The 12,226-nt window shown below is 39.4% G+C and overlaps 1 protein-coding gene across 3 annotated transcripts in view; it reads left to right on the top strand.

The window, feature by feature from the left end:
• The window catches only part of ZSWIM6 (zinc finger SWIM-type containing 6), a 113,987-nt gene extending 101,967 nt beyond the window's left edge, over positions 1-12,020 (top strand). For all 3 annotated transcript variants that reach the window (XM_065860568.2, XM_071802415.1, XM_071802413.1), the window contains exons 11-14: positions 1,222-1,379; positions 1,902-2,065; positions 7,204-7,285; positions 9,409-12,020. In XM_065860568.2, the coding sequence (XP_065716640.1) occupies positions 1,222-1,379; positions 1,902-2,065; positions 7,204-7,285; positions 9,409-10,271 (1,267 nt within the window). In that variant the 3' untranslated portion in view covers positions 10,272-12,020. The remainder of the gene's footprint in view (positions 1-1,221; positions 1,380-1,901; positions 2,066-7,203; positions 7,286-9,408) is intronic.
• The last annotated feature ends 206 nt before the right edge of the window (positions 12,021-12,226 follow it).

Below are 12,226 nucleotides of genomic sequence, written 5' to 3'. Positions count from 1 at the left end.
TGTGCACTTCGGTTACATAAAGAATGTAGGCATTTAAGTGCAAGAAATTGTGACTTATGTTTAAATGAGCTTATACCATAAGAAATATTCTATCATAGAAAATGCAATGCAATGTGATTTTTCTATATTCAGTAGTTGCAGTTTTATTGACAAAAGAGATCCAATTTCCTTTGTCCTCCCAGATGACTTCCTGCTAAAAAATCACTTGCATATGAAAGCTGGTAGAAACAGAACTAAGATGTTAACCCTAATCAAAAAGGCAAGCACCAGAAACTCTTTTCTTCTGGACATTGTCTGTTATTATCATTTGATGTCTCATTAACTGTTCATGTCCTGAAACTATACTTAATTGTGTTGAATAAAAATGCTGATTTTTGTTCACTCCTGCTTTTTGTATTGGCATTTATATATTATCTAGTGTATTGATTGTGTGTAGTGTGTTGTAATGGCCATCAGCTGGGTCTCTGTTGTGGGCTGTCACTTGTGTTGTAGTAGTCAACAACACACACATTAATTTTAATTTTTGAAGTATGAATTCTCCTTGATGGATAAAACAGTTGTTCAATTGCTTATTTAAAGAAATTTTTGCTTCAGGATTAGAAAATGGAGTCTTAAAAGTTAACTGTAAGGGAAACTTTCCCCTATCACTCCTGTTTGGGACCTTAACATCAGATTATGGTACATTATAAAAAATGTTCTTAGGCTAAAGTTTTACGGACTTTTAAAAGTAGTCGTATTTGAGCAGAGAATGTACTCTTTGATATGTCTGAATTTATTGCATGGTCAAAATTCAAATTACTTGTTGAATATTCCTCTACCTTATGTTAAGAATTTTCAAGTGAAGAAAGTATGTTCCTAATGTTAAAAAATACAAGTTCTCAGTACAGTGGAGAACAACTTCACTTTCCTTCCTGAGGCCTGTGGTTCAAAGACTGAAACAAGGCAGGGAAAAAGAGCTACAGTTCCATGAACAATGCAGAAAGTCTCTGCTGCCTTGGCTAGTGGATGGTTTAGTTGTCCTGTGAATTCTTGCAAATGCCCACTGATGTCAACAAGTTTAGCAAATGAACTTTTAAGATTCCCCCAAGAAAATGGGTGGTTTATCTCTATAGTCAAAGAGGTACATTTCATAAACAAGGTCAAGTGTTCTTGCAGCTTTAGTTTTGCTCATGAGTAGCCTAATGTAGTAATTATTTAATAAGTGTTTCTTCCTTGTTTCAGGTTGCTAGTATTGGAATCTACGGCTCCTTCAGGAGACGTGTCCCGCCCGCACCACATTGCATCAGTTGTTCCAAACCGGTATCCCCGCTGGTTCACTCTAAGTCACATTGAATCTCAGCAGTGTGAGCTGGCATCAACCATGCTAACAGCAGCCAAAGGTACATTGCTGTCAGTTAGGTACTCAACTAAATGTATGCTTTTAATATTGCATGGAGTAAACAGGTTATAAAGCTTGCATTTACAAATTGCAGTCTGACAGGAGCTTGAAATGAGTACAACAAACTGAACCAGATTAAACCTGTCACTTAATTTACTAGCAAAGGAGTTAAACTAGCTAGGTGGTAGCCAGATTAGCTTGATTTGTGGCTGATGAGACAGCTTTTTGTTCTTCTGACACACAACATAGACTGAGATCCAGGTGTGGATGAATCAGTTGTAAGATTCACAAATGGGGATGACTTTTGGCCATGTACTGCACTAACACCATCAGGCACTAGAGGAGTTTGTGCTCTCTTGTATCTTTCTTTCCTATGTGATTTAATTATGGAAGGATACTAAAAACAAAGTGTGTATAACTGAAACATTGTATCATTGCATGGCAATGGCAGGCACAATTATAATGCATCTCTAGATGTTTTGGGAGCGTGTTCTGTTTTGGTGATTGTGTTTGCACCTTGCAGGGGATGTTCACAGGCTGGAAACAGTGTTAGAATCCATCCAGAAAAATATCCACTCCTCATCACACATCTTCAAACTTGCCCAGGATGCATTTAAAATAGCAACGCTTATGGACAGCTTGCCAGACATCACTCTTCTGAAAGTTTCTCTGGAGCTGGGCCTTCAGGTATTTCCCTAGTTCTTTATTATTACAGTAGAGGAAAGGAATTGGATGCAGTGTTGGTGGGTATAACACTTTAAGCACTGAAGACCATACACTCTTTGGGATCTGTCTGGAGTTTTTTAGATTCTGCACAACTGAGTGGTAAACACAGACCAGGGGTCTGTGAAGCCTGTTTGTGCCGTCCAGGTGGAAGAGAGAGCTGGGAGTGACTGGCTGCAAGGCACTCTTCTGTTCATGGCTGAGACAGGGCCAGTGAATTGGGTTCAGGAGTATACACAAGACTGGCTAGAAAGCAAAATTATTCTGCTTGCCAGTAACGTGCTATATTTTCTTCATGGACTTTGAGGAGTTTCTTGCCATTCCTCCCTTTCCCATAAATGAGATTGGGTAGGTGCTTGTTGAATCACTAGAGAAAGCCAAGGTCAACCATAATGACCTGTTTCTAAGATAGACTAGGCTAAGAGCAGCCTTCTCACTTCCTTCATCAAAATCCTGCATTGCACGAGCTGTGGGATAGTCAGATGCATCAGACTTGGCTTGAGGTGTACAAGAACCTCAGATCAATTTTCATGCTCTTACATCAGACTTTGCAAGCTAAAAGGAGACAACTAAGTTTTAGGTGTCTGGAGTAATATTGCCTTACACTGATGAATCTTTGAATTTACACAGTTAATTTCAACAAAAATAAATCTCTTCATCCCTCTTCAGGGAGTTCTTCAAAAAAACCATGCAAAGATCAGAAAACCATTTATTACTTTGCATCAGTACACAAAGCTCCAAAGACTTGTGGGGAAAGGATATTATCCCAGTTGCTTCTCATGACAAAGAAAGGTACTATTTGCCTATTCTAGACATTTGGAAGCTGAAGTCTTAGTCAGAAAGCTGAGATTCTATATGCTTTTTTAACCTTTCATATTCACAAGGTTGCTGTGGGAATCTGATTTGTTTGTTTGTTTTCACATCTTGCTATAATTCTGCCTTAAATGTTTGTTTACTTGAGAGAAAGATCTTTATGATTGACCTGTGCATCACCTCAAGCATTCACCAAGTATCATTCAGTGGTGGCAGCATATTCTGAATACCACTGTATCCATGAATATCCATATGTGGTTGAAAGTGTTGTCAGAGTGTCTTCATTGAGATACAGCAAGAAAACCATCATGAAACCGTACTTTCTCATCAATCCCAGAGTTTGGGACAAACTGGTGTAGAATTTGTCCACTGTTCTGTCCCAAGCTTACAAACCTGTTTTAAGAATCTTAAAGGCGTTTGCTTTCCAGAAGGAAAGTACATACTATTTTCCAGAAGGAAAGTACATACTATTTTTCTCTACACAGCTGTGTAGATTTCTACAGTAATGCTTTTCCTGCTTCCCCCTTCCCTGACTTCCCGACTTAATGGCAATTAGATTGTCTGTATTCACTATCTAGTATCTGACTACCTATGACACTTGTGTGCCCTGGAAAACTTTCTCCCCTCTCATGGTGTAATGGAAGCACCCCGAAAGTCAAATTAGTGAGGCAACAAGCTCCAAACAGACTTTCTTCTAGCCAAGACAGTTTAGCCAAGAAAAAAACTAGAAACAGGTTTTAGCCAAATTATATAGCACTCCAGCAACACTATAAAACACAGGTTTGCATACCAGGTGAGGAAATTATTGTTGTGCGACTACACAAGAATAATTACAACCTGCAGTGTGCATCTATGCACTCGCAAAAAACAGAACTAGGAGCCTCTTTTGCTCTAGGGTACCCTGCAAAGAATAATAACTTGCCAGCTGGCCAAGGGGAACAAGGGCTCACTCAAGGATATATCCAGAAGGAAAATCACTCACCAAAGAGGAGGCAAGGGCACTCAAACCCATGAATTCTATTTGAGTGGTGTCCTAGTCTAAGGGGAGAGCTCTGTTCACAGTCCCACTGCTCAGAGGAGACCACTCAAAGGGGGTCTTTGGCTGGGGCTCTGTTTCATAGCCTGGTCAGATCTGGCTGTGGTCATCATGACTATGGTCTAGAAGCTTCTCAGCTTCTCTTGGCCACCTCCTTTGTTGAGCATTCTGTCTGTTGACCAAGTGTCCCAGCCCTCCTGCCCCATCAGCCAGGGGGAGGTGAACATGAGGAGTCACCATGCACTTGGGTGGGAGAGCATATAACTGTCAGCCCCTTGATATCAGCCCAAGTGTGTAAGTGGGGACGGGCACAGTGGGACACAAAAGGTGCTAAAGAGCCATCAACTGCCCTATTGAAGGATCTCATAGGGGAATTTGCAACTGCCACAGTGGTAAACTGAACAGCAGTGTCCATGCAGGTACACTGTTCCACCTCAGGTACAGCAATGACAAGTTGGCCTGTTATGATATCAGCAGTTTCACAACTCTTGTCACTGGCATCTCTGTGACAGAAAAGCCCCTTACATTATTCTAGATTTAGTAGTAATGTTTGGACTCCTGGGTTCTTTCTCCCTGTTTCCAATGGCACCATGTGTTATGTGACTCAGAATAAACTGTCTGGGGTCATCAGTATGGCCAAATGAGCATGGAGCATCTCAGGTGTATTCTGTCCTTCAGAACCTTACTGGTGCAGATGCTGTAAGATCTGCATGTACAGGAGGGGCTTCTGTTTCTCTGTCTGCCTGTTGTATGCTACATCAGCACAAGCAAGTATTACTGCACACATGCAAACTGATACTGCTGGCAGAACTACTGAGCAAGTTAGTGCAGGTGATCACTTAATGCATATTTGGCAAGTGGTGTCCTTTCCCTCAAGATGTATGAATGAATGAATGATAAAACTGCTTCCAGTGTGCATGATGAAAAGGTTCTACTTCAGTGCAGGGTCTAGTGGCTGGACATTTATTGTATCACTTATGGGTGGTGAGATCGTCTGTTCTTCTAAACTAAGAAATTCATATAAAGGTCAATCAAGACAAAGTCAAGATTAGTCTGTGTGGAAGAGACCTTGGCTTTCAGATAAGCTATGTAATTTCCAGAAACTTCTCATAATTTTCAGACTTATTGGCTTGTTGAGAAGCTCTCTTCAATTGATAGCACAGATCTTGGATAAATCTTGGACAGATGTAGAACTCCCTTTTAGGAAGAGATAGCTCAAGAATGTATTGAGCAGAAGTGAAACAGTTCTTCGGCTACATGTGCTAGAGTAGAAATTATCTTCAGCTCCTTCTTGGTTTATTTGAAATCCTTGGGTTTTTATCGTCAGTAAATGACCTCTCTCTTGCTCTTCTCAGTTTCTCAGTTTAATCAAATGAAAGGAACCTAATTCCAGAATAGTTAATCAAGAAACTTTTCCATGTCAAGAAACTAGATATGGTATTGTTTTTTGTTCTTTAGTTAGGACTGTCTACACGGGGGCTATTGTTAATGTCCACTGTATATGCTGAAGGCTTTTGGGACTGCCAGTCCTTTTACACAGACTGCCACAATGAGAGAAGTCATCAGAGAAGTTGTCATTCACACTGTTGGGTTTTTTTTCTACTTCCCTCCATGACCAGTTGCAGAATTCAGTCATAACGGTGTATTTTTTTCTTGAATTCACTCTGCCTGGGGGAAGCTGAAAGTTGACCATGGATATTGGAAGAGTGTTAGCCTTCAATTTGTGTCTGCATCAGCACAGGAAGTTACCTAGACTCCTTCCTTTTGATGGACAGAATGGGACACATAATTGCACTCCAGTGCATTTTGACTTGGGCTGCCTGTTTTTCTTCCAGAAAGACTTCAAGCAAAGGCTGGTTCCATTATTTGCTTTAGCCATATTTTAAAATGTGTTGGGTTGCTCCTTACAGATCAGTTTACTGTCTTTGAATGCTATTCTCTAATCTAGCATTTAACTTATGGTTTAGTTAAAATGATACCACAATATCTGAGGCCAACAAAGCTGGCCTTATCCTGTAACTTCTGGTGGTGTACAATAGGTCACCAGGGTCTCAAAGTGGAAATGTTTGGAGGCCACCTTGAAACTGTTCATAGTTGCTTATAACTAGACTTCTTAAAGATCATATCTGCATTTGTCCTCCTCAGCCATCTTTCCATCTTAATTATCTTATTTGTAGCATAGATAAAGGAGAGGTGGCAGGAGTAGCGAATTTGACAGAGGGTTACATGTCACTTTGAAGTCACCTCAGGATTGGGATGGGATATGGGTTAAGAACCCTCTTACAAGTGCTTCTGGCTCCAAGCTGGTTTATAAGTGCATTTATTGAGTTTAATATGTAAAGATTGTCTCTGAGAGCTCTATGATTGACCTATTATGCTCTTTCACAGTATCACAGTATTTAATTGCTATGAATAGTAACATCATGGTATGATCACTGATACTATAAGGGGAAAACTACTTTCTTTCTTCATCTAGATATCTGTGGGGTCTGTCCAGGTAGCTGAAGCAAGCCTTTACATGCAATTTCCATGCAATGTTTGTTTTACTGAATCAATATCTTTGCCTATGTTTTGAGAAACAATGTAAACAATAATCACAAGTGCTTATATCAAAGCTTATAGCCCTTTTTTCTAGGATTCTGATGGGTTTACAATGGAACTTCTTTGCAGAGACTCATTGTTCAGAGAGAGAAATCATCACTGTGGACTTCTTAATAATACCTGGATATGTCTGGAACTTTACATGTATCTTTACAAAACAAGCAGCCAGTCAAATAACACTGTACTAAGTCCTGTCTTTATTGTTGAAGTCAATGAAAAGAAATGCAGATGGCACAAAATTAAAGGTGTTATTTTGACCAACAAGAGTTAACATGTTTGAACTTTAAAGGCTACTATGCATAGAGGGAGGAGGCATGATATAATTCAATTTCTATAATTGGTTAGTCATTTTTGTTGCTTTGAGGGGTGCTTTTCTGTTATTTCTTTTTCCCCCATGGATGAAACAGTCTCTTCTCTAGCCTTGAATGATCTATAGTCAGAATTACTCTCTGCATGCTATTCTAAGAGAGCTGAGGAATATTTTTCAAATCTTTTGACATCTCAGCTAAAAAACAGGTAACAGAGTGGAGACGGCAAGTGGCTGCCATTTTGAACCTCAGTGTGTTTGGGTAACTTAAAATGCATAATTGTTGGTATATTGCTTTGGTTTAAAATAGGATTAATTACTATTTTGTTTGTATTGTTTTAATAGGTGATGCGAATGACGCTGTCAACACTGAATTGGCGACGGCGGGAAATGGTGAGGTGGCTGGTAACATGTGCAACAGAAGTAGGTATGTTCTGAGATGCTTCTCTTGTTAGCTAATTTTAGAGGGCTTGATCTTGCTTTTCAACACCCAGGTTCTGCAGTGTCCCCCACTTTCTATGCATCCTTTGGTGAAAAGACATTGTTGCAGTAACATGTTTTGGTTTGGTTTGGTTTTTTTTTAAGACGCAGACCAAGCAAGACAATAATTGAGTAATGTAGTGTGACTTCTTTCCCTTGCAAGCCAAGGGTGTGCATAACCTCATGGGAAGTACCCACAGATTAACCCTGGTCCCCTCCATTATGGGTTTGAATTTGAGGCTGCTGTAAAGAAAAGGCTAGTGGTTATGGGCTATTGCATGTGCTAAAATTTTGCTTGCTCTGAAAGGCAGGTGAGAGAGAGCTGTGTGGTCAGCTATGGGAAGAGGAACCAGAAAACTGGTTAATGAAATGCCGAGGATGCCTCCTACTGTGTGGCAGACAGGATCTCATGAAGGGGTTCTCATTGAAGCCCGTGGGTGGGACCAAGTTTAGAATGTGAGGGCGGAGCATAGTGCACTCAGCAGGATATTCTGTTTGTTTCTGGGCTTTGCCATGGATTTCTTGTGCATCTTGATGAGGCGTCCCTTACCTCCTGTATTCAGGTTTAACATCTGCATAATGAGGATACAGAATCTGAAAGTAAAGATCAATGTGTTGAAAACCGTAGTTCTAACCAAAAAAAAAAAAATCAGTTGTTGTGGTAGTGGGGACAATAGAAGTACATACAATAAGGATCAGTTTTAATTGTCCCTAAAGGTAATTGTGGAAGGCATGTTTCCCTACTTCATTCTTTTACACGCATCTGATTTGGATTGTATCGCGTAGTGGCTTCTTGAGTTTCAGAACTTCAGAGGATTACAGCTGCTTATTCTCTTTATTAGTTTATTCTTTCCCATATGCTTATCTGGGAAACTAACGTTGTCAGTAGCATAGGAAAATACAGCTTGCCTTTGTATGCCTTCAGCCAGAAAGTGTTTTGTGTCTGCAAATTTTTGTACAGTGCTTTTGTTTTATTGCTTTTATATCTTTGCTAAGATGATTATTACTGAGGCTATCTTACAGTTATTAGTGTCTGGGTATTATTTTGTGCAGTTGCATATTGGCAAATAAAATGCTGGGTTTAATGCTGCTTTAAATTAGTTTACGTATACTAATAGAAGTATCCCATAAAGAACCTATAATGTCATGCAAAGTACTCTTGAGACTTAATCATGTTGGTAAAGCAAGGAATCTGTTTATTTAAATTAAGATCTGGTGTTATCAGGCTGTGCTGAGTTTTTGCATGTAAGTGAAGAGGTGTGTGGGAAGCATCAGAGCCCTACAGAGAAAATGAGAACCTCCGGGTGTGGTTTAGGTACACTCACAGATGTGTGTAAACTACCTCTAGCAGTAATAAAGCACTCTAGTTGGCTATAAGGTTCAATTTATAGAACCCCTTAGTCACAGTTTGCCCCTTCCTCCCCCTACCAAACAAACACACATGCCAGGTATAAAATGATCCTAAAGAAAATACCTATTTTGGATAAATCCCAGTAGTTCATATTGCTCAGTATTTCCCTAATGAGGATCTTGCTGTTCAGGTGCATATGTATTGGATACAAGATGTATCTATAAAGCTTGTTGGGAGGAGGTAGGGGTTAGGATTTTTTAAGTGTACTGTGGTGTTCTATTAAGAAAGCCACTTAGCATACTTGCATATTTCTTTGTACATGTGCTGTGCCTTGCGATGTGCAGTGATTAAAGAAGTTAGAATTGCCTTTTGAAAGTGTTCAAGGTGAGGGCTGCTCTTCAGCGATATGTTGAGACCAAATGAGCCAAATTGTCTTAAATAACAAATAAAACAGTTCAGTTGTCACACCAGGAGATTAAAGTTTATCTTACAGGCTTTTTTTATTCTCTGCATTTGGGTGATTGCTACAGAGTTCACACTGTAGCCTTTGTTTTAATGTCCATTTTCACCCATGCTGTCTGGTTTAGCCATTCTTGCTGAAGTGCATCCCCTTGGATGTACTGGCAATCTCTTAGGACTTTGCAAATGTGATCTCTTGTGGAACATCTGTATCTGCTAGTTTTTGTCAATTGTGGCTAATCCTTTCTCTCTCTCCCCAGGTGTTTATGCACTGGATAGTATAATGCAAAACTGGTTTACACTTTTCACTCCAACAGAAGCCACTAGTATTGTTGCTACAACAGTGATGTCCAACAGCACCATTGTCCATCTGCATCTGGACTGCCATCAGCAGGAGAAGTTGGCCGGCAGTGCTAGGACGCTTGCTCTACAGTGTGCCATGAAGGATCCTCAAAACTGTGCCCTCTCTGCACTGACCTTATGTGAAAAGGATCACATAGCTTTTGAGACTGCTTACCAAATTGTTCTAGATGCTGCTACAACTGGCATGAGCTACTCGCAGCTTTTTACTATAGCACGATACATGGAACACCGTGGTTACCCCATGCGGGCCTACAAGCTGGCCACTTTGGCCATGACGCATCTCAACCTGAGTTACAATCAGGACACACACCCTGCCATTAATGACGTTCTGTGGGCATGTGCGCTCAGCCACTCCCTTGGGAAAAATGAGCTAGCAGCTATAATACCTCTGGTGGTCAAAAGTGTCAAATGTGCAACAGTACTGTCAGACATTTTGCGTAGGTGTACTTTGACCACTCCTGGCATGGTGGGACTTCATGGAAGGAGGAACTCTGGTAAGCTCATGTCACTGGACAAAGCCCCTTTGCGGCAACTCTTGGATGCCACGATTGGAGCCTACATTAATACAACTCATTCACGTCTCACTCACATCAGCCCACGACACTATAGTGAGTTTATAGAGTTCCTCAGCAAGGCTCGAGAGACCTTCTTAATGGCTCATGATGGTCACATCCAGTTTACACAGTTTATTGACAACCTAAAACAAATCTACAAAGGCAAAAAGAAACTGATGATGCTGGTTCGTGAGCGGTTTGGTTGATGAAAATGTGTGAATGGGGGGGGTGGGGGGGTGGGAGGGGTGGTTTGTTTTTACTTGAGCCTGCCTTTGTATCCTTTTTAACTTAAAGAAACAGAGCCACACCGGTATTATGTGTATAGTTATACTGAGTTTGCAAACTAAACTGTCATGTTGTGAAAGTTTGTGTGTTTATTTTTTTTTTTTTGCTTTCTTCTGTTTTGTATGAGAGAGAGGTTAAAAAAGGTTTGGTTTACACTGAGTATATGTTGTCAAGTGGCAAAAGCCCACGTTGCTCTCCTGTTCTTTCTGTATACGTTCACAGCCTCAAAAACAAACATGTATTGCAATGGCTTTAAAAACCAAACAAAACACCTCCATCCTGTGATAAGTACCTCGAATGGATTCAGCTTTACTCCTTTGTAACTCATCCTTACATTTCAGTATATTAAAAAAAAAACCAACAAATGAAATACTAATACTTAAAAGGCTGACCACGTGGCTTTGCAGTGTTGTTCATCCAGAAGCATGGCACACAATGCTTGTGCATGTGGAAACTTAGCAACTGTCAACATACATTCTCAGGGATTTATCAAAAAAAAAAAAAAAAAGAATGAGAGCATTTATTGTACTGTATATATATTATAGTATATGTCTGAATATTGAAAAATATAACATTAACTAATTTATAAAAAAAAATCTATGTAATGCAAAATACTTGAAGCTGCAGTAGCTTGGTTTTAAACAAAAAAGAAAACCTATCAGAAGGACTAAAGTGCGCCTTGCTTCAGGGTTGGCTCAGGTGGTGAACTATATGCTGGGCATCTATGCAGAGCCACCTTTTGGATTGCATGGTTGGACTGATACCTATTGGGGAAATTTTATATATATATATTTATACAACTCGTGTATACATATATATGTATACACTCATACACACATGCTTGTAACAGGCACTATAGTAAAGAGGGACAACAAAAAATACACAGCCAGAGCAGCAAGCCTTAGCATTAAGAATACAGTATGCCAGAACTGGGGTTTGTGCCTCCTAGCCTAGAAGACTTAAAGAAATATCCTTTTTGACACAAAACGCAAAATGTTTTCCAAAATGATTGACATGATATATTACGCCTTTGCAGTGAGCTAATAATAAGCTAACCTTTGTGCACAAATAACATATATATATATTATATATATATTCTGCATAGGTATTTTGACTTTGTGCAGGACAGAAAGTTGTGTAGGTATGACTGTTCTACTTTTCAGTTTGTTTTTTTAATATATTTTATTTTCTCTAGAATTACTCAAACAAAAGCAGCCTTCTATCTTGCCTTGTCTTAATGCTTTAAAATAACCAAACTGGAGATCTAACTACCAAACTGTTCATTATATTATTAAATACCAACTTTGGTTACAGTATAGTGTCTTTACTTTAGCTGATGGTTCTGTATCCTTGTGCTTTTTAAAGCAGTTTTTATGTTTTGGTGCAAAAGTTGTCCAGTGTCTCTTGTTCCCTTCATTAGAGAACATGCTAGAGGTATGTTTGTAGGTATTTTTGTTTAGAAAAACTATTTCATGCTCTCCATTTTATTTATTATAATAGGTAAAAAGGTTGTACTTCATCACCCATGTAAACATGCTCATGAAGTTGAAAGTAATTAAGATTTGATACACTGATATCAATTTATTTATGTAACTAAATCACTGTTTTATAAACTTGTTAATGATCAACAATTTTTTTGTTTTGATTAAAATTAGTTTTTTGAAAGTTGATTCTGTGTCCTTTATGGTATCTGTTACTGGAATAGAATAGAGTAGATGAATTTCATAGGTCTTAAATTCCAGCATGCAACTTTAATGCGTTATGGTGGTTAGAACTGTGACCACCAGGTCCAGGGAAGAAATGCTTTGTTCCTCAAAAATCTGAGGAATGGCAGCATTCACAGTTGCTGGTGGAAGACATGGTGCGTCAGAGGAGG

The sequence above is a fragment of the Patagioenas fasciata genome, chromosome Z (genome assembly GCF_037038585.1).
Source record: "Patagioenas fasciata isolate bPatFas1 chromosome Z, bPatFas1.hap1, whole genome shotgun sequence".
Taxonomy (NCBI): Eukaryota; Metazoa; Chordata; class Aves; order Columbiformes; family Columbidae; genus Patagioenas; species Patagioenas fasciata.
The sequence above is the reverse complement of the archived record's forward strand: the minus strand, read 5'-3'. Positions and strand labels throughout refer to the sequence as shown.